This window comes from Gadus chalcogrammus, chromosome 6 (assembly GCF_026213295.1).
Source record: "Gadus chalcogrammus isolate NIFS_2021 chromosome 6, NIFS_Gcha_1.0, whole genome shotgun sequence".
NCBI lineage: Eukaryota > Metazoa > Chordata > Actinopteri > Gadiformes > Gadidae > Gadus > Gadus chalcogrammus.
In genome coordinates, this window is record NC_079417.1 from 21,285,132 (window position 1) to 21,308,204 (window position 23,073).

Consider the following 23,073-nt stretch of genomic DNA (forward strand, 5'->3'; position numbering starts at 1 on the left):
AATTTAAATAAAATTCAAAAATATAAAAAAGAAAGGCTTTGAGGCCCCCTGGTGGCTTTAGGGACACTATGCAACCGCATAGTCCGCATATAGCAAGAAACGAGCCTGCCAACAGACCTCAGTGGAAGACAAACCTTTTCTAATAAATACCATCACATAGATGGGTGGCATTATTCATAAATCATAACAGTCCTTGTGTTACGTTTCTAACTACAGCTATACATATTACATATCCACCAGACTGTTGAGTTCCTGGTCAATACATCACAGCAGAATCCACCCCTCAAAAGCATTTCTGTGTATTGGGTGTCTAAATGCTGGAGTGATCTGTCCTCTTATTTGCTAGGTAATTATTTTTAAATAAGACAGGTAGATAAAAAAAATGTGTGTAGCATTGAACATCACTAAATCGATAAGCAGAAACAAAGGAGGTTAAAATGATGATGCAGCCTTTATTTAGCACCAGAGGAAGCAGTCATCTGTGGCATTGTGGGATGCGAAGTAACTGTACACCCTTCCGTCTGTCCTCATCTTTACAAGCCTTTGTCTTTCCCTTTCATTGTCCCAGAACATCCTCTGTGTGGGTGTTTGGTGGGTTTTATTTTTGTCAATATCCACATTAACGTGTGTGTAAAGTGAAAAGGTTTCATCTCCGCCTCTTTCATTTATTATTTAACAGCTAAATCTCTTGTCCAGTAAGCATTCCATACATTTTCCCCTCCTACACCATATCTCCTGACCAGCCTTTTCCTCTCCTGACCAGTTGCTCCCCGTGTTTTCTTGAACAGACAGAGATTTCCAAAGCATGACTGTTTATGTGAGCGATACATTCAACATTTTCCCTTTCTTTCTCCAAGTGTTCTTGTCAAATATATCCAAAGCATGTCTCTTATTTCCAAAGCAACCGTTTAGGCCTACTCTATTCTCTTGGACGGTCAGACAAGGCATCTGATATACAATACTAGATGCTGTAACATTGTAAGGAGACTTATAGTTACTAGATATTGACACTTTAAATAGCATCTAGTATGGCGTAAACATGATGTTTTTTAGCTTGTTCGTTTGTTGTGGGTCGGGACCCATTGTTGGGTCACTTGAACTGCATATGGGGTCACAGGACATTTTTCACTCTTGATGTTTGACATAGATAAATAACTGTACAGCGGACAGACCTCATTATTCGTAGCCTGAGCGAACTACTGCTAAACTACTGCACTTAGTCATAGATATTAAGAGCAGACGTTGATGGGTTTCAGAACCGAGGAGCGGGAAGCAGCTGAACAGTAATGTTAGAAGACCTTAAAGAGGTTGGTCACTGCCTGCCCTAGGATCTTCCATTGCCACTGTTGCATCGTGTATATCAGTACACTGAGAGCCTAACTCGATGGAAAGCCAGAACGGAGCCTTCTCAGATGTACAAGGTTGGTGTGGCCGTGGCCTATGTGTACTTGTGTTCCTCATTCGGTGCTGTTGATGTCTGTGGTGAGGATGTGTGCTCTTGTGTCAGGTTCCCATCGTTTCCAAACGTCTGGTGAATCTGTCAGAATTCAATAGAAAAACAGATGTGATCAATATGCACATCCAACCAGGACCAACGGCCTGCAACAGGGGCTCTGTGTATGTATGTATGTATGTATGTATGTATGTATGTATGTATGTATGTATGTATGTATGTATGTATGTATGTATGTGTGTATGTGTGTATGTGTGTGTGTGTGTGTGTGTGTGTGTGTGTGTGTGTGTGTGTGTGTGTGTGTGTGTGTGTGTGTGTATGTTTACCTTCAGGTTGAGTTAGTGTGTGTGCGTGGTTGTGTTTACCTGCAGGTTGAGGTAGTGTGTGTGCGTTCGACAGTGTGTGTGCCGCGCCGTGGCCTCGTTATCAAAGAACTTCTGACAGAGACGACACAGGAAACCGGTTACAGGGACCACAAAACTGCTTCCTGTGTAAAGCAAGACATCATCAGGCTGATCAGTCCTCAAGGCAGTTTGAACCTTTCAACATCATGCTGCTGCATCTTTATTACCTGGCCGTCAGAATAAGTAACCACGAAAGAGAACAGAAAACGGGACAGCCTGCGTATGTACAGAGAGTATTCTATACTTATTCTATACTACATTTTAAACCAAATCATTGGAAGAGCAGCAAAGTGCATTGAATGGAGACGTTCTTTCCGGGGGAGCTCAAGCTCCCCCCCCCCATCACTCAAACACCACTGCGACCTCGGTTAGCACAAACAATGAGACGTCATGCTGCCCTACCGTAAACTGTGTCAGGGTCGTAGTCCTGTTTTTCTTTTTCCTCTCCTTTGAAGGTTTCCTATAAAGACACACACACACACACTGTTTCTAAGGTTATGGCAGGTGCCTTGCTGTCTTTTCCTAACATTGTTGAAAGTGCGCAGAAAGATGTCAAACTCCACATGTTTGTGTCCCTCACCTCCCCTCCACCTCTTGTGTTTCCATCTCCCTCTCCAGCCACTACCTCTTCCCTTCCCGACCCCTCCCCTCCCAACCCCTCCCCTCCAGACCCCTCCCATCCAGACCCCTCCCCTCCCGACCCCTCCCCTCCCGACCCCTCCCCTCCAGACCCCTCCTCGCCCTCGAAGCAGCCGATGGCGTCCACCGTGATGAGCTCGTCATCCTGTGCCTCCTCCAAGAGCACCTGAGAGAGGAGCGACGGATGAGGAGAACAAGAAGGAGAACCAAGAAAGATTATAAAAAGCGACGCAATGGAAAATCCAACTCAACATATATTTTGATTATATTCAAGGTTTTCTCAATGCTAAAATCTTTTGCAGTCAGAATTTTTCTTTAGCAAAGAAACCGTTATAATTGTCCTCTAAATTAAATGCACAAAATATTTGGTCAGTTATATTTAGTTTGAATGGTTCATCAGATGGAGATGGATTGTTTTTTTTGCTGAAGTCATCATCAAGAAACCAGCATTGCTGCTGTGAGGATCCTTTCTGACCTTCTGTTTGTGTTCTGGTGACTTCATATGTTCCACAAACTTCCTGGGAGTTCGGAAGTGCCGTTTACACACCAGGCAGTAGGGACGAGATGACTGCTTACACATCTGCACACACACACAAAATACACAAAACAAGACACTGAAATACAACCTGAGACTGTTATGTGAAATTACTTCTAGGGAGATTGTGCAACTTTTGCTTTCAAAGAATATGATGCGATTAGTCTTACCTTATGCGGATTTGTCCGGCGGTGAAGGATAACGTCACCACTAAAATGTTTTTGGCAGGTGTCACACCACCGTGGCTTGATTGGCTGATCTCCCCTGGAAAGGCAATAATCAACCAATCAGGAATGTATATCAATTTCTAATCAATTAAGTTGAAGTGTTGTATATTATCATCCCCATTTGGATATATTACTACTTGTAATTGTATATATATATATATATATATATATATATATATCTACACACACACATATACATGCATCTGTATTTGATATACATCATGCATGTATATAATTAGCCATCCAGCTTTTAAAAAATATAGTTGGGGTACAAGAGGATGGTTGGGGTACAAGATAGTGTAATTAGACTACATAAAGACAACCAACATGAATTTGTTTAATTGAGTTTTATAGTTCTAATCATCATGACAAATATTTAACGAAGCAGCAGATTTGCTCTCACTCATTTTAGTCAAGTGAATAGATTGGAAAGCTGATGTTTTGGAATAATAAATATTCATAAACAACAATATTTGTGAATATGGAGTAAGGTGCCCATCCTTTGCATGCATTATCCTTACGCTGTACAAATCTGTTTGTTATGTATATAATGTATATTTAACATCATTAACTGTGCAATGTTAACGGATTTACCTGCTTCCTGCGGTCTTCACAATCTCTGTGACCACCTTCAGCCTCTTCTGGTGCTCTGTCCCCATCATGTGGTTCTGAAATGCCTAAACACACACATACACACGCAACACATACACATACACACACACACACACACACACACACACACACACACACACACACACACACACACACACACAGAAACTGACACATAATCACACACACACACACACACGCACACGCACACACACACGCACACACAGAAACGGACACATACACACACACACACACACACACACACACACACACACACACACACACACACACACACACACAAACACACTGTTAACTGCCCCATCATACATACATACATACACACATACCTTGGTGCTCGTGTGAATCCCAGCCCGTTTCACCGTTCAGCAGACGCTCTAACCTGCAGGCTTGGACAGCTGCTGCTGCAGAGGTGGCAGTGGTGTTGTCCCTGCGGCTGTCCCTCTGGCTGTCCAGCCGTCTCCCCGAACGCCCGGCTGTCGCTCTCCCTCTGGATGGTGACCTTCAGAGAGGAGCCAAGGCCCTGCAGCTGTCTCCCACAGCAACACAGCAACACACACACACACACACAGACAGACGTAGTACATACACAGACACACGTATGTACATACAGACACACAAACATGCATGTACATATACACGAACCACACACAGACACACACACTCGCTCACACACATGTATGTACATACGCACCAACGCACACACACACACGTTTGTTCAAATGCACACAAACACACATACAAACACACGCACACCCCGATTTGTGAATAAGCGAACACACGCGTTTCATATACCCACACACACACGTTTGTTCATATACCCACACACACACACACACACAGACACACACACACACACACACAGTAAGCTGGGGTTGATACATGGGGCATTAGGGCAAGGTTGTTTTCAAGCCGTCTAGAGATTCTCACCTCTGGTGTCTCCACTACCTCCTTCTGGTCCGGAATAGATACTGCATCACCCGTGGACACAAGGGCACTGTCTGACAAATAAACACACACAGAATAAACAACACCCTAATTGTAACGTGCTTTGTTCAAATATGCCATATTCTACATATATTCATATGTAGAAGTAAATCTGTTCATCTCACATCACCCCTCCAGCACACACACACACACAAACACACCAGTAGTGGCAGGAGTCTGCCCATCACCCAGATGATCGCATGACTGTGGGAGCCTTTCAGCATTGGTCGAAGAGACGGAGGGCCCTGAACTGTCAGAGAGAACTCTTATTAGTCTACGGAGCAGGAGAGAGCTGGAGTCATGGACAGCCAGAGGGAGACATAGCGAGAGAAACTGAGAGAGGGAGATAGAGAGTGACCGCTGACCTGTCAGGCTTGTGTGTCACACTCACATCCTCTAGTTCCTGCAGGTGCTGGCCAACAAATCCTCCTGATAAAGTCTTCATGTCTGAAACCTAACAACAATTGAGACACAGAATGCTCATCTTTATGAAGAGAGATTATCTTCCTACTCTAGAGAGATGTGGAATGTCTGAAGCATGATCATGTAAATATAGTGAGGCATATTTTCTGGTGCACTGGTACCCCATTGTTATGTTAACAATTTGTAATGTAGGCAAATGTATATAGGCACCTTGGTCAAAAGCATACTTCAGGCTGAAACAATGTTTTATACAGTTTTCTTTAATACTATCAAGGGGACAACAGGTTACTACTAAATCAGATAGGAGGGATGGTAGACTTGGCTCTACCTGCTCAGCAACAAGCTGTTGCTTTATAAGGGAGCTGACAGCGCATTGGACTCGGGGACTGCCCCTCTTGGCCTGGGGGCCGGCCTGTCTCAGGGAGAGCCTGGGGACGGAGGGGTATTGATGATTATGATGATTCAAGATCAACACAGAGTAAACTAGGAATCTCGTTTATAATTATAATCATAATAGCAGTAGTAATAATATAGGTCAGTAAGAGATTAAAAGGGACAGGTGTGAGTAGCCCTTACAAGCGTTTCGAAAATCTATCCCTTATGACATCACAAGTGGGCGTGTCCAACTAGATGTGTGCTGGATAGATCAGTATACCAGCCTACCCAGTGGACTGAAGTAAGCGTTGCTCATCTATACAGAACAGATCTAGGGATGCCAGAAGGGGCCAATTTTAGAAACGGCTTGTAAGGGCTAATCACACTCACACCTGGCGGTATAATACGTGCCCTTTAAAGCGTGACACAATTCAATAACCGAAGATAAACTTTATCAACCTGTCAGCTTTCCGTTGTCGTTTCATGTTCCCAGGAGTAATGGTGGTCAGTCTGGTCTGTACTACAGCCAAGGCTCCTGTGAAGAGAGACGCACATGAATTATGTGGTCCTCAATAAATCGTCATAAATCATAAAGGTCATGCTTATCAGTAGGTCGTACGTGTATAAAACCCGTTCGGGTAAAGATTGGACTTATTGGACGTAAACGACAACGGATCATGTGCGGTAAAATATGATTTGTGAGTTTTTTTTCTATTATTCAATTAGTTTTAGACGAGAAACTACTAGCAAGTCTTACCAGGTTAGACTAGCCCTCTTAAACTCTCGGCTTTGTATTGACTGTATTTCCGTGACATAAAAATGTATATATCTATTAAAAAAAAAACTGTAAGAACATGAATTCAGTTGATGTGAAACGAACAACACTTTGAATTGGACTGAAGCGGACTCTCAACAACACTACAGCCTATGGTGTCTCGCTCGACAGAGAACAGCGGGTACAGTTGATGCTGCTGGCTGCTTCATCGCCCCCTAGTAACTCGGAGGCGCCAGTGCACTTAACAGACACCATCTCCATGCTCGCATTGAAACGCCAACATTTAAATGAGGGTAGTGCGTTATGGAGTAAGACGCAGCCTGGCCTGCAGCGAAAAGGTAAACAGAATAAACTTTAGGACAAACAAACCCAACTACCTGAGCCGTTGATCAGACTATAAGACGCCAACGGGAAAAAAAAAAATCTTTATTTACCATTAACAGGATCCCTATTATACCACAAGGTGTGAGTGTGATTAGCCATTACAAGACATTTTCTAATTCTGCCTTTTCCTGTGCCTTATTAGTGACATCACAAGTGGGCGCGTATAGCTAAATCTATGCTGCATATAGGTCAGTCTAACAGTTGACTGTAGCAAATGTTGCTCATCTATCCAGCATACATGATCTAGGTGGACACTCCCACTTGAGCAGGGACGTTTTTGGGGCTAAAATAATGTCCCCAGAACTTAATTTAGACCCTGTTTCCTGCGGTTGAAACGCACTTAGTTCCTGCAAAGGTTCATAGTTCTGGGTAAAGTCCCCAACCCTTAGTGTGAATTCAATCAGCTTAATCAAATTGTCAAGAAACTTAAAGGACAGAGATTCCTTAATTATCCATCATTGTCAAAAAAGAATGAATGCAGACAAATTTTCTTCAAAACCTCTTGTTTCTGTTGCTGTATCTGTAGGCCATAAGGCCTGCACACTCTACCCGTTCAAACACTGCTCATGACCGGAGTCTTCCAGAAGGCTATGTAGAACTATTGCTGAATCTGGAGAGCTTGTCGTGTGTTTCTGGTGAGTTAATTTGGAAGAAGGCCTCTAGGGAGATGGATACTTTCAAAATCTAGCTGTTGGTTTCTCCAAATTACCTCCCCTTGCTTTAAGCAGAACACTCCTTGGTGGTTTCAAGTGTGTTACCCACAGCGTCCGAATTATTTCTGCACTTCTCAATTTATCTTTTATAATATTTTAAACCAGAAATATAGGTCGGGAGTGGCTTTGCAGGGTCAGCGCTCATGTTCATGTCCCATCACATCCCTGGTTGTCGCAGCCGCACTGTATTTTGTGAATAACAAAACTGCAGGTTGGTGGCTAAAGATGTTGAAATGTGTGGAATAACCTTGTTTGTGCTTGTTTGATGTACATTCCAAATATTGAAGTCCAGGCTCAAGAAGCACAACCCTGCAACCGTTCAGACCAAAATAAAATAAACATATATAAATATACAGTTAAAAATATGCATGTTTTTATTTATTTTAATGATATTTCAATGGCTGTCAAGTTATGTGATCTTTAATGCCTGGATTACAAAGCCTATAGTTGAAGCTCTGTAACTGGAAACCAGTTTGACGTATTGGTGTCAGAAGATGCCCATGCACACACACACAAACACACACGCAAAACACACACGCACACACGTGCAGACACTCACACACTCACGCACACACACATTTCTCAATTGTAGTGTGTGTGGGGGTTGGGATGGTTATGGGGGCTTATACAGTCTTTTGCCCTTAGGAATGTTACAAACCAGCTACTTGTCCAATGATGCACCTCTCTATGGCTGTGTAATCAGCCATAAAGCAAAGTCTAGAATGCGTGCATGTGTGTTTTTGTTTTTGTGTATGTGAGTGTGTGTGTGTGTGTAGTGGTTGTAGGGTTGAGTTCTATTTGAAACTGTGTAATTCAAAAAGAGCTGACCCAGAAAAAAAGATAAGTAGAGAATGCCTAAACACAGCTACATCTCTCTTACTCTCCGCCTTGCTCACTCTTACTCTACTCTTTCTATCTTGTTTTATTTACATCTGAGTTACAAAGAGTAACAGCTCTCGAATCGTGTCATCGATTCTTGATGCGTCACAGTGCTCAGTTAGCCTCGTGACACAATCCTGGGTTCACATTCTGTTCCACTCTACATCCATCTGGCCTCAAGCCTGTTGAAAGCCTCTCCCCAAAGGAAAGTGTTATGACCAATCAGTGCCAGGTGGAGGGAGGGGTTCAGCTCATGACAAAACAAGGAGCATCGCAGTAAATATTTCAAAACAAAGGCCTTGCCCAAAGTAAACGTAGCAATCTAAAAAGTTGACAGGGTTCGACCAGGCTTTTGGCTCTGCCTCATTCTGTGAACCCTCAACACCGTTGTTTGTAGATTGGATCATTGATCAAGTTAATACTCCTTCCATATAGCCTAATGCAAATACAAATGCATTAACATGTGTATATCTTCAATTAAGTATGTAAAAGAGGCAAATTAAAATTCGAAAATCAAGCTTATTTTACAAGCAGTGACTACAGCACTATTTCTTTCCAAATGATCGCTTCTTCAACTTCTTCAATTCAGTTGTGTTGTTTTTGTCAGAGCCGCCTATAAAGCTACCTATATAGTATCTTATTGTAAAATACAATTCCTTGTTACTGCCTTTAACTGCTTGTAAAATTAATGTAATTCTTGTTAATTTTATTACAGATCCATAAACAGATACATCTTTGCATTACGGAAGGCGTATGAAGCTACGTTGCTAATGCTCTGGAGCCTGGGAATTTACATCAGCTCGCTATTGCTAATGGCTTCTGGCTACGTACAGTGGGATCACTGAACCAGGCTGGCCAAAGAGGGGGCTAACTGCCCTTGTCCGAACCCAGCAAGGTTCCCATGGTGAAAAAGCCTAAATCATCAACTTACCCTTTTAATAAGCCATTACATTTTGCACAGGTTGTGTTGCTGTTGCTCTACTTCCATTTACATGGCCATTTTTACATTTAAATTAAGGGCCTTTATCAGACGCTTTTATCCAAAGCAACTTACAATAAGTACATTTGTCAGAAGAAGGAGAAACAATGTATCACTATCGGTACAGTAAGGATGTACATAGAATAAAGTGCCAACAATTGTTAGGGTAACCCATTCCCCGTATACAACAAAGCTAGCTAGGATAATATTGGATATGATGCTAAATACTATATTTAAATGCAAGAACGTACAACAATAAGTGCGTACATGAAGTGCCAGGACGTACAACATACAATCATTGCATAAGTGGGGTGGGTGGTGAGGGAGGCACTGCGGCCCTGTCATTGGCAGGGAGCTCGTTCCACCAGATGCGGTGCCAAAAACAGAAGAGTTGTGACCGTGATGATCAACCTTTACTTGCTCTTAGCGATGGTGGTACTAGGCGTCCAGCTGAGGTAGTTGAACCTCGACCATATACCACGTTTGGTTGGGCCCATATGTGTCGAAATCAATTTCTGCCCTGGATGGTCTCGCAAAGCTAGTGATCAGCTGTTCTATGGCTGGATGTACAGCCTGTATCACAGAGCTCTAATAGACTTATAGGGCCATAGGAAGGGACACAAACAGGTGTAGCTCATGAAGTTAATGATGGGATCGATGGGCATGCCATGATTAACACCATGAGATACCCCTATGAGGTCCTCCGGAGAACAGCCCAATCAAGGAGCATTCATATGGTCTCTTTCCTTAAGGATGTTTTCTAATTGTACAGCTCTCCTATGGCTTAAAGCCAATTGTAGCTAGCTATCAGGTTTCATCATGCTAATTGTGCTCTCCATGCATTATTTGGTGTTTTTTCCATCTGGAATCAGAGGACGGATTTGTAAAAGTCTTCATTTAGTTTTGCCCCATGTTTTCATGTTCTCCTGCTGGGGATGTTAACCGTCTGACTCGCAATTGTTTGCCTCAAGCCTCGACGGGCTTCTGTGTCCTGACGTTGGTCATGCAGGGGGAGGTATCTCTTTTTTTCATGCTCTGGGGCAGCGGTGTCTAGCGGGGTGACGACAGGCGTTTCAGACTCTTTTAATGTGGTTGCAATTGCATTATTTATAAGCTGAACAGAGCCGGAGACTCAAGCTGCATCACTATAACCTTCAGCCGCTCTGACTGACGACAATGGCTTTCAGTTTTTCAGTCCGCACACTTGTTGTATTCATGGCGTTTACATTTACTTTACTGCTTCTGTTTATTTAGAGCCTTCGTCTGGAAAATGTATTTACTGACAGAGCAGCATTTGAGTATAGTTTCTTTTATTTTCATTTGTTTAGAAATTAATAAAGAGAAAAAATAAAAAAAGAATATGTTTTTTTTGTGTATATATATATAAATAGGCCTATATATCTACTGTATATACATAACATATATAGGCCTGTATACATATGGATTTATCATAGTCTTGAAATGCTATATTAGTCTATATTATTGAGGAAATGAGAACTCTTAACACCCATGGGGGTGATTTAATTGATGGATTCGCCTAGCCTATAGCACTGGAAACAGAACACCGCTCAAAACGTATCGGCACACAGCGCGTCTGCGCTCGCGTGCTACTTAATTTTAGCAACAGTCAGTCTAATAGCTTTGAATAAAACTGCGGCTAAGCGCGGAACTTTAATTATACGTTATAGGTCTATTAGGGTTGGGAAGGGGGGGGGGGGGGGGTCGAAGCTGAACATCACAAGCCAGTCGGAGATGCTTGTTTCCTTGGCAACGGTACTCCGGCGCTCTGTCATTAACTATTCGCCCTTCGCGAGCCGTATGCAGCTGCGCGCGAGGCTGATGAGATGGAGGTGATACTGTTTACTTCACCGACTGCTTTCAGACTGTATTCGGAACAGAGCATTACAAGAACCGCGCGGGAGAGGAAGGATTTGATCCAACAAGCTGGCCTCTTGTTCACGTCAACATGTTTGGGTTCCTGCTGCCCCATCTGTTGATACTTGGCATCAATATATCTCTCCCCGCGAGCACAAGCACACACACACACACACACACACACACACACACACACACACACACACACACACACACACACACACACACACACACACACACACACGCACACACGCACGCACTCGCCCCGTGCAAGGTATCAGCAGGCTGGGTGAGTGGTCCTCCATGTCGGCCAGAAAAAACACCCACAGACAGACCTTCTTCCTAAAGTGTAATCAATTATGTATCAGTTACAAAACACAAAACCATAAATCTGTGCTCCGCAGTTGACAGGCATTTAAATGTATCAACCGCGGGAAGTTAACATTTGCTCAACACACAGAAGCACTGTGGGGCCACTGTGCTCGGTGTAATTAAGCAGAGAGCACCAGGGAGTTGTGCGGCCCCGCTGTCCCAGAGCCACCAGTAGGGGAGAGAGAGGGAAGTGTGTCAATTATTAACGTTCAAACATCACGTTTTAATGTTGATATTAAACTAGACGGATAGTGGGCCTAACAAAAGTCAATGTCACGCATGGCAGGTGTCCAACGTTGTCCTTGTGTTTGTCCTTTACAGGTTACGGCGCTATTTACATTCTTCTGTGTCTTAACACTGTCACTGTTATCCTCACCTTTGTTAAAGCGTTATATAGGCTGAAGAAGGTCGTTAGCGGGGACGTGGACGGGGAATTGTGTCGTTGACTCGTTGCATTAATTCACATACACAAGAGCATCTAGGCCGAAACACCGAAGCCAAACCAGCGGAAGGAATCAGAGAAGGCATCGGCGGCGCGCCTTTCTAATGCTCCCAGCGCGGGAGCGAGCGGATCAGGACCAAGGACAGCGGCTCGCGAGCATCAGGTCATTCGGAACTCCACGCGCGTCGGAACCACAACACGTGTGATAATGAGGGAAATGTATCGAGGCGTCGGTCTAAAATAAAACGACTTCTCTCGCAAAGTGGACCGTTTTAATCGTCGCCTGTGTGTCATTAATTAAAAAGAAGGGGAAAAAAGAACGTTGGAAGCGGTAATCAACAGGACGCACCTGGGAATGGACGACAGGGTTTCAGTGTTGTGACTGTGCTGTACTCTCTCTGTGTGCGTGCGAGCAGCTCGCGGGCGAACAGGTTGGCGGTCTTTTATCCCGAGCCCGGGTCGAGGAAGTATCAAAGCGTCGTCCGCGGCTCGCCTGTCAGAACGTCACCGATGACATTCCGACGCTCCTCCGAGGTCGCGAGGACAAAGTGTGCGTGCTGCTAACGGGCACCGTGCGGTGGATGTGATTTCTTCCTATGTTTACATTCGAAGGAGAACGCTGTCTTGCTGGAAAGCGTGTACGTGTTTGTACATCTCGCCGCCTGTTTAAGTGTTCACACATCCAGCAAAGTGGGTCCTCTATCTAACCCCAGTGGTCCCAGTTTATTTGTTGCTTTTTTCTTATTTTCTGTCAAAATGCGTTTTTTGTTCCTCTTGGCCATTTTCGTGGTGTGCTCGTGCGCCCGTGGGGGATGCGAACCCAAGATAGTGAACATCGGGGCAGTTCTGAGTCAGAAACGCTACGAGCAGGTCTTCAAAGAAGCCGTGAGCCTGGCCAACGGCATCTATGGCAGGGACAAGTTTAAAATGAACGCTATCTCCGTCACGCACAAACCCAACGCCATCCAGATGGCCCTGTCCGTCTGTGAAGACCTGATATCCAACCAGGTAGGTCTCTTTCTTTCTCTCTCTCTCTCTCTCTCTCTCTCTCTCTCTCTCTCTCTCTCTCTCTCTCTCTCTCTCTTGCTCTTTCTCTTTTTCTCCCCCTCCCTTTCTCTTTTCCTGTCTATGTCTCTCTCCCCCTCTCTCTCTCCCTCTCGCTCTCTCCCCCCCCCCCCCTCTGCCTCTCCCTGTGTGTGTGTGTGTGTGTGTGTGTGTGTGTGTGTGTGTGTGTGTGTGTGTGTGTGTGTGTGTGTGTGTGTGTGTGTGTGTGTGTGTGTGTTTGAGTGTGCATATGTGTGCGTGTGTTGGGGGAGGGCTGTAAGGGTGACCTGTTGTTTGCGCCATGTGTCAATACAGAAAGGACAGCGACAGAAAGACACATTCATTGATGATCAATTAATGGATTGATTGAGGTACAATAATTGTAATTATCACAATCATTAAAATGAACACCAATTCCACTGAAAATGTATACGCTAAAATGAAAGCAAGCTACACCACCAGTTTGGTCTCAGGGTAGGGTCAAAAGATAAATAGAGATAACAGGAGATAAACAGAAAGAAAGCTAATGAAAACTGAACATAGACGTGTATAAAGCTATCTTCTTATGATCAATTATTAGAACCCTAAAGACACAATGATGGCTCCCTAAGGGACTCTGAGTCACTTTTAAACATCCCACACACAAGCATATGGACGCACACGCAAGTGTGTGTGTGTGTGCTTGTGTGTGGGATGTTTAAAGCAATATGAATGAAGGTATACACTAGGGGTGAAACGGATCAGTGTGTCCACGGTTCGGTTCAGATAACCGTTTTGGGCCTCGGTTTCGGATACGGTTCGGATTAGGATCATGTCCGTGGTAGTAAAAAGGCGGACTTTTTTTTGACGGAGGGTTTGGGGGAGAAACACAAAAATGAATGAGACCCACAGGCTATTTGCAATGTGTTAATTGACTGCAATCAGACAACTTGCAAGGCTTTTTTGTGCAATAAATGTTCCCCTAAATGCATTTGAAAACATGGTGCACTGACACATGTAAGGGATAACGGCCGACGAGGCTTAGAACTCTGGCGACGAGCGCAGCATGAAGCCAGAGTTGCCTCTACCTGTCCATTATTTCCATCGAACCGGTCGACCTCGAAGGCCGTTATCCCGCTTATCACCCGTTTGTATTTATCTCCCGTATATTTAGAATATAATTGTATCAATTACTTTCTTTAAATTTAGGAATCGTGCGCTTGAACTTCAGAAAACAACCTATTACAGCTACCTCATTGGCTCGGGCAGCACTGGAGAGAATGCATTCCGCTGGGTCCTAAACACCCTTTTGTATCGGACGTAGGCTACAGTAGGCAAAATACGCTACATAAGGCAATGCCTTCATGAAACCGAAATCCGCGGATCTCCAGAATGCTCCGAACTGTGGTAAACGAACCGAACGGATTCGGATACAATTCGAATCCGCTGCAGGCCTAGTATACACACAAGCACTTCAACGTACTTCAACTGTTGCCTGGCTTTTTTTGATAGATGTGCATCATTGTGCCTCACTTTCTATACTGTCCAGTGTAGTCCTCGCTTCTCCAGTGGGGCTCTGTGTATTCTACAGCAGTACACAACTACGTTTAGCCTTCCCTTTCACGGCCCACCAAGTTGATGAATTCTGAATGAAATTGAGTGTAGCAAGGCTAAGAATTGATGCGTCATTGTACAATTTACCTCATGTTGCAAAACCTTGAATTACAGTGTGTCAAAGAAAGGTTCTTATGGCGATGTATCTGATATGAATTCACGTCATATCGGATACTTTTAATTTCTGAGCTCAGTTTTATTAGCCCGAGGGTAGGACAGGGTCAACGGCACAATAAAACGTGTTTATTGACTTGGAGCTGTCGTCGGTGCCGCCATCTCACGACACTCCCAGATACGCGACTCTCAGACAGCTTTGACCCAGCGATGTGATGGTGTGAACACAAATGGAGATTTGACATGACACACTGAAGTACGTGGCCACAGTTAAACAGAACTTGGGCTGGGCTCTACAATGCCAACAGGCAAATTCCGACAATGTTACAGTGGCTACAGTTTTTTTCGAAAAAATATGAATTATTAATTCTGCCTTAACTTTCCCCTGTTGAATAATTACAGGAGAACAAGGCGTCAAAGCCAGTTCTATTATTCACAGCCTGAGACAAGGGACTCCTCCGTCTTCTGTCATTGTGTTTTTTTGGGCAAATAATACAAGTACCTTTTTTCAACCATTATTTCAAAGAGCAAATCAACAAACCCTAGATATTAATCATCTCATTGTTTACTTTATATCATCTTAACGTCATCTTGTAATTTCATGTCTAGCCAGTGGCAGGATAGAACTCTTAGCTGAAAGGTGCTGGGTTCAAAACCCCAGATCAAAACTTAAGGCACCCTTGAGCAAGATGCCCGACCCCATACCTGCTGCCGAATGACAAATGAAAACAAATCAGTGTCAGTCTGTATTCTGATCCCTGTTTCTGTCGCGTTCATGATAGCAGCAAACATGCTGGAATAAGCCCTGGAATTAGTCTGGATTCCCCCGGTGCGGTTGACAAAGAGTGCCCAATACCCATAGCAGAAAACTCTTCTAGGTTAGGATGCTGCTCGGGGACAGCAGAACACACATGAGTACATAACACTGATCGCTTATTAGTCCCACCACCCACAGCTGTGTGCCCCTGATTGAGCATCTCCGCCCCATCCGTTGAGGCTGAAGCCAGGCCCCCTTCACACCACAAAATCACTTTGGGTAAAGTGTCTGCTCAAATAAATAGATAGTACCTTTCTACTTTAGGCAATAGAATATCTATGAGTTTGGCCTACATATATTCCATTTGACTCTCTCCCACTCTCTTTCTCTGTCTCTCTCTCTCTCTCTCGCCCCCTCTTGCTCCCCCTCTCTCGCTTCCCCTGCTCTTGCTCACATTTCTCTCTTAGTAATGGATTGTGGTGGTACGGGGTAGTCCCCATATTTCATAGCGGTAGACTGGTTGAATGGGGCGGTGTCCTGTGTTAAGTGTTGTATGGAGCAATTTACAGTGTCTGAGACTGAGATACTGGTCACAATGTGTGGGGAATATTAAAAAGCTAATACTCATGTAATGTTTCTAGTGGCCTTCACCTGTTTTGTATTTCATATGGTATATGACCTCACTAGTTTCCTTAATCTGATGTCAATCTCCAGGATAGATAGGACAACGTGTCCTGTCTGGTCTATATGTCCTCACTAGTGTCCTTAATCTGGTCTAAATGTCCTCACTAGGAACCTATCTGGTCTATATGTCCTCACTAGTCTCCTATCTGGTCTATATGTCCTCACTAGTGTCCTTAATCTGGTCTATATGTCCTCACTAGGAACCTATCTGGTCTATATGTCCTCACTAGTCTCCTATCTGGTCTATATGTCCTCACTAGAGTCCTTGATCTAGTCTATATTTCCTAACTAGGAACCTATCTGGTCTATATGTCCTCACTAGCCTCCTTCATCTGGATATAGCCTCACCAGTGCCCTTAATTGTCTCTATGTGTTCAGTAGTCTCCTCCTGCTGGTCTTAATTTCCTCACTAGTGTCTTTCTATGTCACTAGTTCCGTTCTGTGCTCTATTGTCTCTTCTGCTCTATATGATTTCCCACCAGGGTACTAAATGGTCTATAGTGTCCTGTCTCTTCTATTCTATAATGTGTCTTTGATCCATCTATGCATGGGTTGTCGATGAATGAGGCCAACATGGCGCATGTGTGTGTGTGGGGGACAATGGCTTTATTATTGAGAGAGAGCGAGAGAGAGGTGAAAGAGAGAGAGCGAGAGAGAGAGCGTCAGAGAAAGAGAGAGCGTGAGAGAGAGAGAGCCTGAGTGAGAGAGAGCAAATGAGAGAGCAAGAGAGAGAGCGAGAGAGCGAGAGATGGAGGGGAGATTAACAACCTCTTTCTCTGATAAAGCACAGGGAGGGGCAGATTAGAATGCCAGTGGTGATGATGCATAGAAGTAGAGCACACACATACACACACACACACAACACACACCCACACACACACACACACACACACGTGGTCAGACGACAACGTAGTGCTCCAGGGCTTTAGCTTGTCGTAGACAAGGCTGGGCATATTAAATATTCCTCTACTGTTATGCCAGCCTTTCTTCTGCCTCTCTGGCAGTCCATCTGTCCTACCTGTGTGTGTATATCTGTGTGTGTGTGTGTGTGTGTGTGTGTGTGTGTGTGTGTGTGTGTGTGTGTGTGTGTGTGTGTGTGTGTGTGTGTGTGTGTGCGTGTGCGTGTGCGCGTATGTGTGTTCCTGCATGCGTGTGCGTGTTTGTTATCGTATCGTGGGCAGTATTATAGGATGTTCTTCAGGTGTTCTGTGTTATCTTGCTAATGAAAAGCACGTGTGATTCCAGGTCTATGCCATCCTGGTGAGCCATCCGCCCCAGTCCAACGACCACCTGACGCCCACGCCCGTGTCCTACACCGCCGGCTTCTACCGCATCCCCGTGGTGGGCCTCACCACCCGCATGTCCATCTACTCTGACAAGGTAAACATTGTTGTCGTCGGCCCTCGTCGTCATCATCGTCGTCATCATCATCATCTTTGCAGTTGTCGTTGTCGTTATCATACTGATCATAATTACCAAAATCGTTGTGATCATCACGGTCATAATCTTCGTCATTATCATCATCATCATCGCTGTCTACGTCATCATCATTGTCGTCATCTTCATCCACACCACCTGTTTGTTTGTCTATTCTGCAAGGAGGCGTCTTCATCCCCCACCTCCTCACCTACTCACCACCACCACCACCACCACCACCACCAGGCTTTCCGTCCAACAACATCATTTCCTAACCACCAGCTGCTCCGCAATCCTTCTCTCATCCCAGATGACCATCTTCATCGTTATTAACATGTCAGAAGCCCACTGTGATGATCAACATCATAATATCATACGCATGTTAGCGTAACTATCATCACCACCATCATCCTCATCGTCAGGTACGTTTTAGCAAACTTTATTTATTATGAATTTTATATTTGGATTTCAAATATATCAAGACTCCATTCTGTTTTGAAATAATGGAATCAACATTGACGAATAAGGAGCTGCTATATAATAGTGTCTATTGTGTCAACTATTTTTTCTTATCAACTGGCGTTGACCTTAATGCCTCTGGACACATGAGATTGACCTACAACCAATCACAGCAACAATCTGCATGACACATCAGCGGCAGCCATCTTGGTTGTTTAACGAAATGAAAATCTGTCTGAATAGGAGGGGGCCAGATGCAAATGCCAGAGATCATAAAACATGGGCTTGCAGATATGTGTGGTGCCCAGGTTAACTACTGACTAACACTACTAGTAATCCTACAGCTATTACTACTACTACTCCTTCTACTACTATTAATTGTATGTGTAATAATAATCATAACATCTAAAAGGAAAAATACATCCGAAAAAATACATCCGGCCATTGCATAGAGCCTCGAAGACCCTTTTGCATGTGAGAGTACCAACCCTCCTGCTCCCCCTCTCCTCTCCTCTCCTCTCCTCCGTGTGCAGAGTATCCACCTGTCCTTCCTCCGGACCGTGCCGCCCTACTCCCACCAGGCCCAGGTGTGGTTCGACCTGATGAGAGAGTTCCGGTGGAACCATATCATCCTCATCGTGAGTGATGACCACGAGGGCCGAGCGGCACAGAAGAGACTGGAGACACTGCTGGAGGAAAGAGAGACCAAGGTGATCCAGCGTATCAAGCTGTGTGTGTGTGTGGGTGTGTGCAGTTTGTTTTGTGTGGTTATGTGTGAGCGTCTTTTGTACCTTGTAGTCGGCTATGCTGCGTGATTCTGTTTCTTCTGTGTGTTTTGTGAGCTCACTCATCCACTCATCCATCTGTCATATTTCATTACATATTTTTCCTGGCTTTCTCATTTGCTTTCTATCTGTCGATATCTGTCTGTCTATCTATCTATCTATCTATCTATCTATCTATCTATCTATCTATCTATCTATCTATCTATCTATCTATCTATCTATCTATCTATCTATCTATCTATCTCTCTCTCTCTCTCTCTCTCTCTCTCTCTCTCTCTCTCTCTCTCTCTCTCTCTCTCTCTCTCTCTCTCTCTCCCTCTCTCTCTCTCTCTCTCTCTCTCTCTCTCTCTCTCTCTCTCTCTCTCTCTCTCTCTCTCTCTCTCCCTCTCTCTCTCTCTCTCTCTCTCTCTGTCTGTCTGTCTGTCTGTCTGTCTGTCTGTCTGTCTGTCTGTCTGTCTGTCTGTCTGTCTGTCTGTCTGTCTGTCTGTCTATAGATCTATAGATCTATCTTTCTATCTTTCTAACATCATGTCCAGGTTACGTTCTTCCATCTCTACAGCGAAATTATCGAACCTAGAACTGGGGTCGCACAAACATACATACAGAAGGTGGGACAGAGAAACCAGTACACCGAGAAACCAGTGATTGAGTTAGTGTCGGTGTTGTGGGTCTCGTTGTGTATGGAATGGGCTCTCCCGAAGCAATGTTGTGTTTGTTGGGATTAAATAATAGATATGAGATGAATATGCTATAGAAGATACAGATCAGTGGCGGTAGTAACACTCTGTTAGAAGGCAGGGCTGCAGGGTTCTGATGGAAATACCATGTCACTGCCTGTTAATGGAGGTTATCACTCCACTTCACTCTCACTTTGTAAAAAGGAAAGAGAAAGCGGCTGCTGGAAAGGGAAAGCAGTTTTGTCTACCCTCTGCACATTTCGCCCACTATGAGGACTGGCTTGTTTTGTGATGGATTGGAGATCTAAAGTTGGATAATGGGTGTATGCTGGATCACAAACACAGAGAGGTTCCAGACCTTTAAGTAAGCTGGCTCCAGGGGCACTCAGACTGACTTTCTGGAGCCATTAACTAAGATCATAGGAGGCCAGACTGACTGCTTTTAGACTTTTCCAAGAGTGACACACTGTTAGGTAGATTCATATCGTATCCCAAAGATACTTCAACACATAAATACACACTGTACATGCAAACATTAATTTGTCTTAAATTATTATGAATTGCAATTATTATGAATTGCATTTATGAATGCATTAAGATCTACAGATGTGTGCCTACCTATGTTCCTCTGGTCCTACTCCTGAAGAGGTCGTCTGTCTGTCAAGCATTTTGCTATAGGACCTTATGTGTTGGTCCATCGCTGAAAAAAAAATACACCACACTGCCTCAGACATGCTATAGTATATACTTATTTATACAACATGTGGCTTAAATCCAGTGATCTGATTGGTTCCTAACTGTTGTATAATGAGCATATACATAACTGCTATGACGCCCAATCATTTTGTGAAAGTTTGCATATCACTCCGAGCCTGGAAGTAGAAACGGTTACAAAGTATAAAAGTAGTTGTATAAAAGCAATAGCACAGTTCACTGAAGCCTAAAAATATGTTGAATGATGGAGAGGGTGTAAATGTTGTTACTCCGGGAGTGAGCAAGGCGATGGAGAGACTAACGAAAGATTAGGCACACGGTGAGTGAACTGCTCCATAGGATAAATTGCCGGCGAACCGCTCTAGCCGAGCCTTCTCTCGGAGGGACGCTAAAGTGTGTTGCATAGCGACCGTCCTGCATTTTGAAGGCAGCCAGGAGGGACTACTTTATTGTATTCTTTAAAAAAACAGCTATTTTGACTTTCTTGTTTTTTTTTAAATGTAGTGTGTCTATGACTTTCGTTTTGCCATAATAGTTACCGTTGTGTAAAAGCAATAGATCACTTCAGTCAGTGGTATGTGCTCATTATACCACTGTGAAGGGGGTCGCCGGCCCTCCGCTGCGCGTCGGGCTGAACAACGCCCCTTAACAGTGGTATAATGAGCACATACCACAGCCGGTCGTGATCTATTGCTTAAATATAAGACTATTAACAGTGCTACACATAGTGGAACATCTGACAGAGCAGGAAGCCAGTGTGCATACAAGGGACAGAGTACTATGTGTCATTAAGACAGACAGGTGGGTTGTCGGTATAGCTATGGTGGTTGGAAGGTATCGAATGTGTGTTTGTGTGCTCCAGTGTCCAGGCCGCAGTTTCCTGATTTGACAACAGACTAAAGGAGATTTGTTGGAATGCTGTCCTGCCTCCATATCTGACTATCTGTCTATAATACTCTTCTGTGTCTGCATATTTTCTCTGTGCACATTACCCATCAGACTAAAAACAGGAACTTTGAAAACCTCGACCAACAGTCCTTTGACTTCAGGAGAGGACCTAAGGTATACTTGCATGGTCAATGCACGCCGCCCAACCAATCTGAGAGCTCTCCACGTAGTCAGCACAAAGTCAGCCGGTCCAAACCCAAACCAACTCCAGAGATACTTATATCCTGGTGGCACGTTCCTTCCACAACTTTCACTTTTTATTTGATGGTTTTTATACTTTAGAGAATGGATTTCCCACTAGCTGAGATAAGCCCCGCCCCCTCCCTGGGTGTTTGCATGTTGGGGGCAGAGCTTCGTCCCTGTCTGCAGACTTCAGACCGTAGCAGCAAATGGATCCTCACACTCCTCTTTTCCGCAACATGACTCCTTTTATTTACCTCCTTCTTGAACAGAATCCTTCGTTCCCTACCATACTACCCTACTCCTACCCAATATAATTTCAGTTGATTTAAGTTGCGGCCGCATCAGCGCTTTTCCTCTGCCATGCACGTCCCTGATTGGTTGGTTGGTTGGTTGGAACCATGACAACGCCCTCAGTTTGCATGCGACACCATGCACACCTGGCCCTTCTTTTTCTCAGCTTCCGGCTAGATGTTTCCTTGAGTTGTGCAGACTTTGGAAAGCAGCGTTTTTTCAACCTCCTTCTGCCCTTGGGTGCAGTCCGCATGGATACGGGGCACAGGGTGGGACGGGGGGGGGAGGAGCTCTCACAGGAAGCAGCTAACGGTCCTTCTCTCCTGCTACGCTGTGTCCTCCTGTGGTGTTGTGTCCCTCCCTGTCTTGTCATGTGACCTGCCTGCCCTGGGACCTGGCCCACGGACCCCCCAGGCGGAGAAGGTTCTGCTGTTCAGCCAGGACACCAACCTCACTGCCCTGCTGATGGAGGCCAAGGACCTGGAGGCGCGCGTCATCATCCTGTCTGCCAGGTCGGCGCTCCCGCTCTACACTCTCACCCGCAAAAACACACACACACACACACACACACACACACACACACACACACACACACCAAAAAACGTATACAGAAATGTAAACACACACACACACGTGCACACACTCACAAACACACACACACGTTACCCCTCCTGTATAGACAAGTATTGATAGGTGCCAGAAATAGACACACACGCACGCACACACACACACACACACACACACACACACACACACACACACACACAGAGCACCGATGGGCACCGATGGGCACCGATGGGCAGCGATGGGCACTGATGGGCACATGCTGACGGAGTGGCTATCCCTCTTAAACGTTGGGGGAAAAAATTGGGGGAAGTTAGAACACTAGCCGCCGGATCCCTGGGCCCCGTTTCCCGAAAGCATCTTTAGCCTAAGTGGATCGCAGAGTGGGTCGTACGAGCATCGTACAGTTTTCACACCGTTTCCCGAAAGCATCTTTGGTAACAAACCTCTTAAAAACGCTCACGAGTCACGAGTAGCTAACGAGTGCTCCAGGGTACTCGTAGGACGCTAAGAGCCTCGTTAGCCTACTATTGCCTCAGTGGTGTAACCAGCGGACATTCCTAGTATTGGATGCGTTTTATTATAACACATTGGTAATGGTGTATCATGTGCGTCTGAGCCTAATGTGGGCCATTATGTTCTTAGTTTGAGAGAGACAGTCCAGGAAATGTTTTGAGCAGGCAGGGCACTTAAAATGTGTGAGAGAAAGTGGGGGGGATTTGTGCAGACTGACAAAGGCTCCTCATAAAACGTAG

At 44.6% G+C, this 23,073-nt stretch overlaps 2 protein-coding genes across 3 annotated transcripts in view; one reads left to right on the plus strand and one right to left on the minus strand.

The window, feature by feature from the left end:
* Positions 1–148: 148 nt before the first annotated feature.
* Positions 149–6,600, minus strand: ciz1b (cdkn1a interacting zinc finger protein 1b). The gene is made up of 14 exons (XM_056592331.1): positions 6,428–6,600; positions 6,130–6,205; positions 5,624–5,723; positions 5,238–5,326; positions 5,034–5,122; positions 4,816–4,886; positions 4,268–4,414; positions 3,853–3,935; positions 3,202–3,295; positions 2,972–3,076; positions 2,438–2,662; positions 2,260–2,317; positions 1,819–1,940; positions 149–1,537 (listed from the first exon to the last, which is right to left on the minus strand). The coding sequence occupies exons 2-14, from the start codon at positions 6,153–6,155 to the stop codon at positions 1,439–1,441; spliced, it is 1,308 nt and encodes a 435-aa protein (XP_056448306.1). The 5' UTR covers positions 6,156–6,205; positions 6,428–6,600; the 3' UTR covers positions 149–1,438.
* A 6,245-nt stretch (positions 6,601–12,845) lies between these two features.
* Positions 12,846–23,073, plus strand: part of grin1b (glutamate receptor, ionotropic, N-methyl D-aspartate 1b) — a 33,928-nt gene continuing 23,700 nt past the window's right edge. Inside the window, exons 1-5 of one of the 2 annotated variants that reach the window (XM_056592302.1) lie at positions 12,846–13,097; positions 17,527–17,661; positions 18,690–18,866; positions 21,332–21,394; positions 22,169–22,266. In XM_056592302.1, the coding sequence (XP_056448277.1) occupies positions 12,846–13,097; positions 17,527–17,661; positions 18,690–18,866; positions 21,332–21,394; positions 22,169–22,266 (725 nt within the window). The remainder of the gene's footprint in view (positions 13,098–17,526; positions 17,662–18,689; positions 18,867–21,331; positions 21,395–22,168; positions 22,267–23,073) is intronic. The other variant, XM_056592303.1, reaches the window with a different exon arrangement.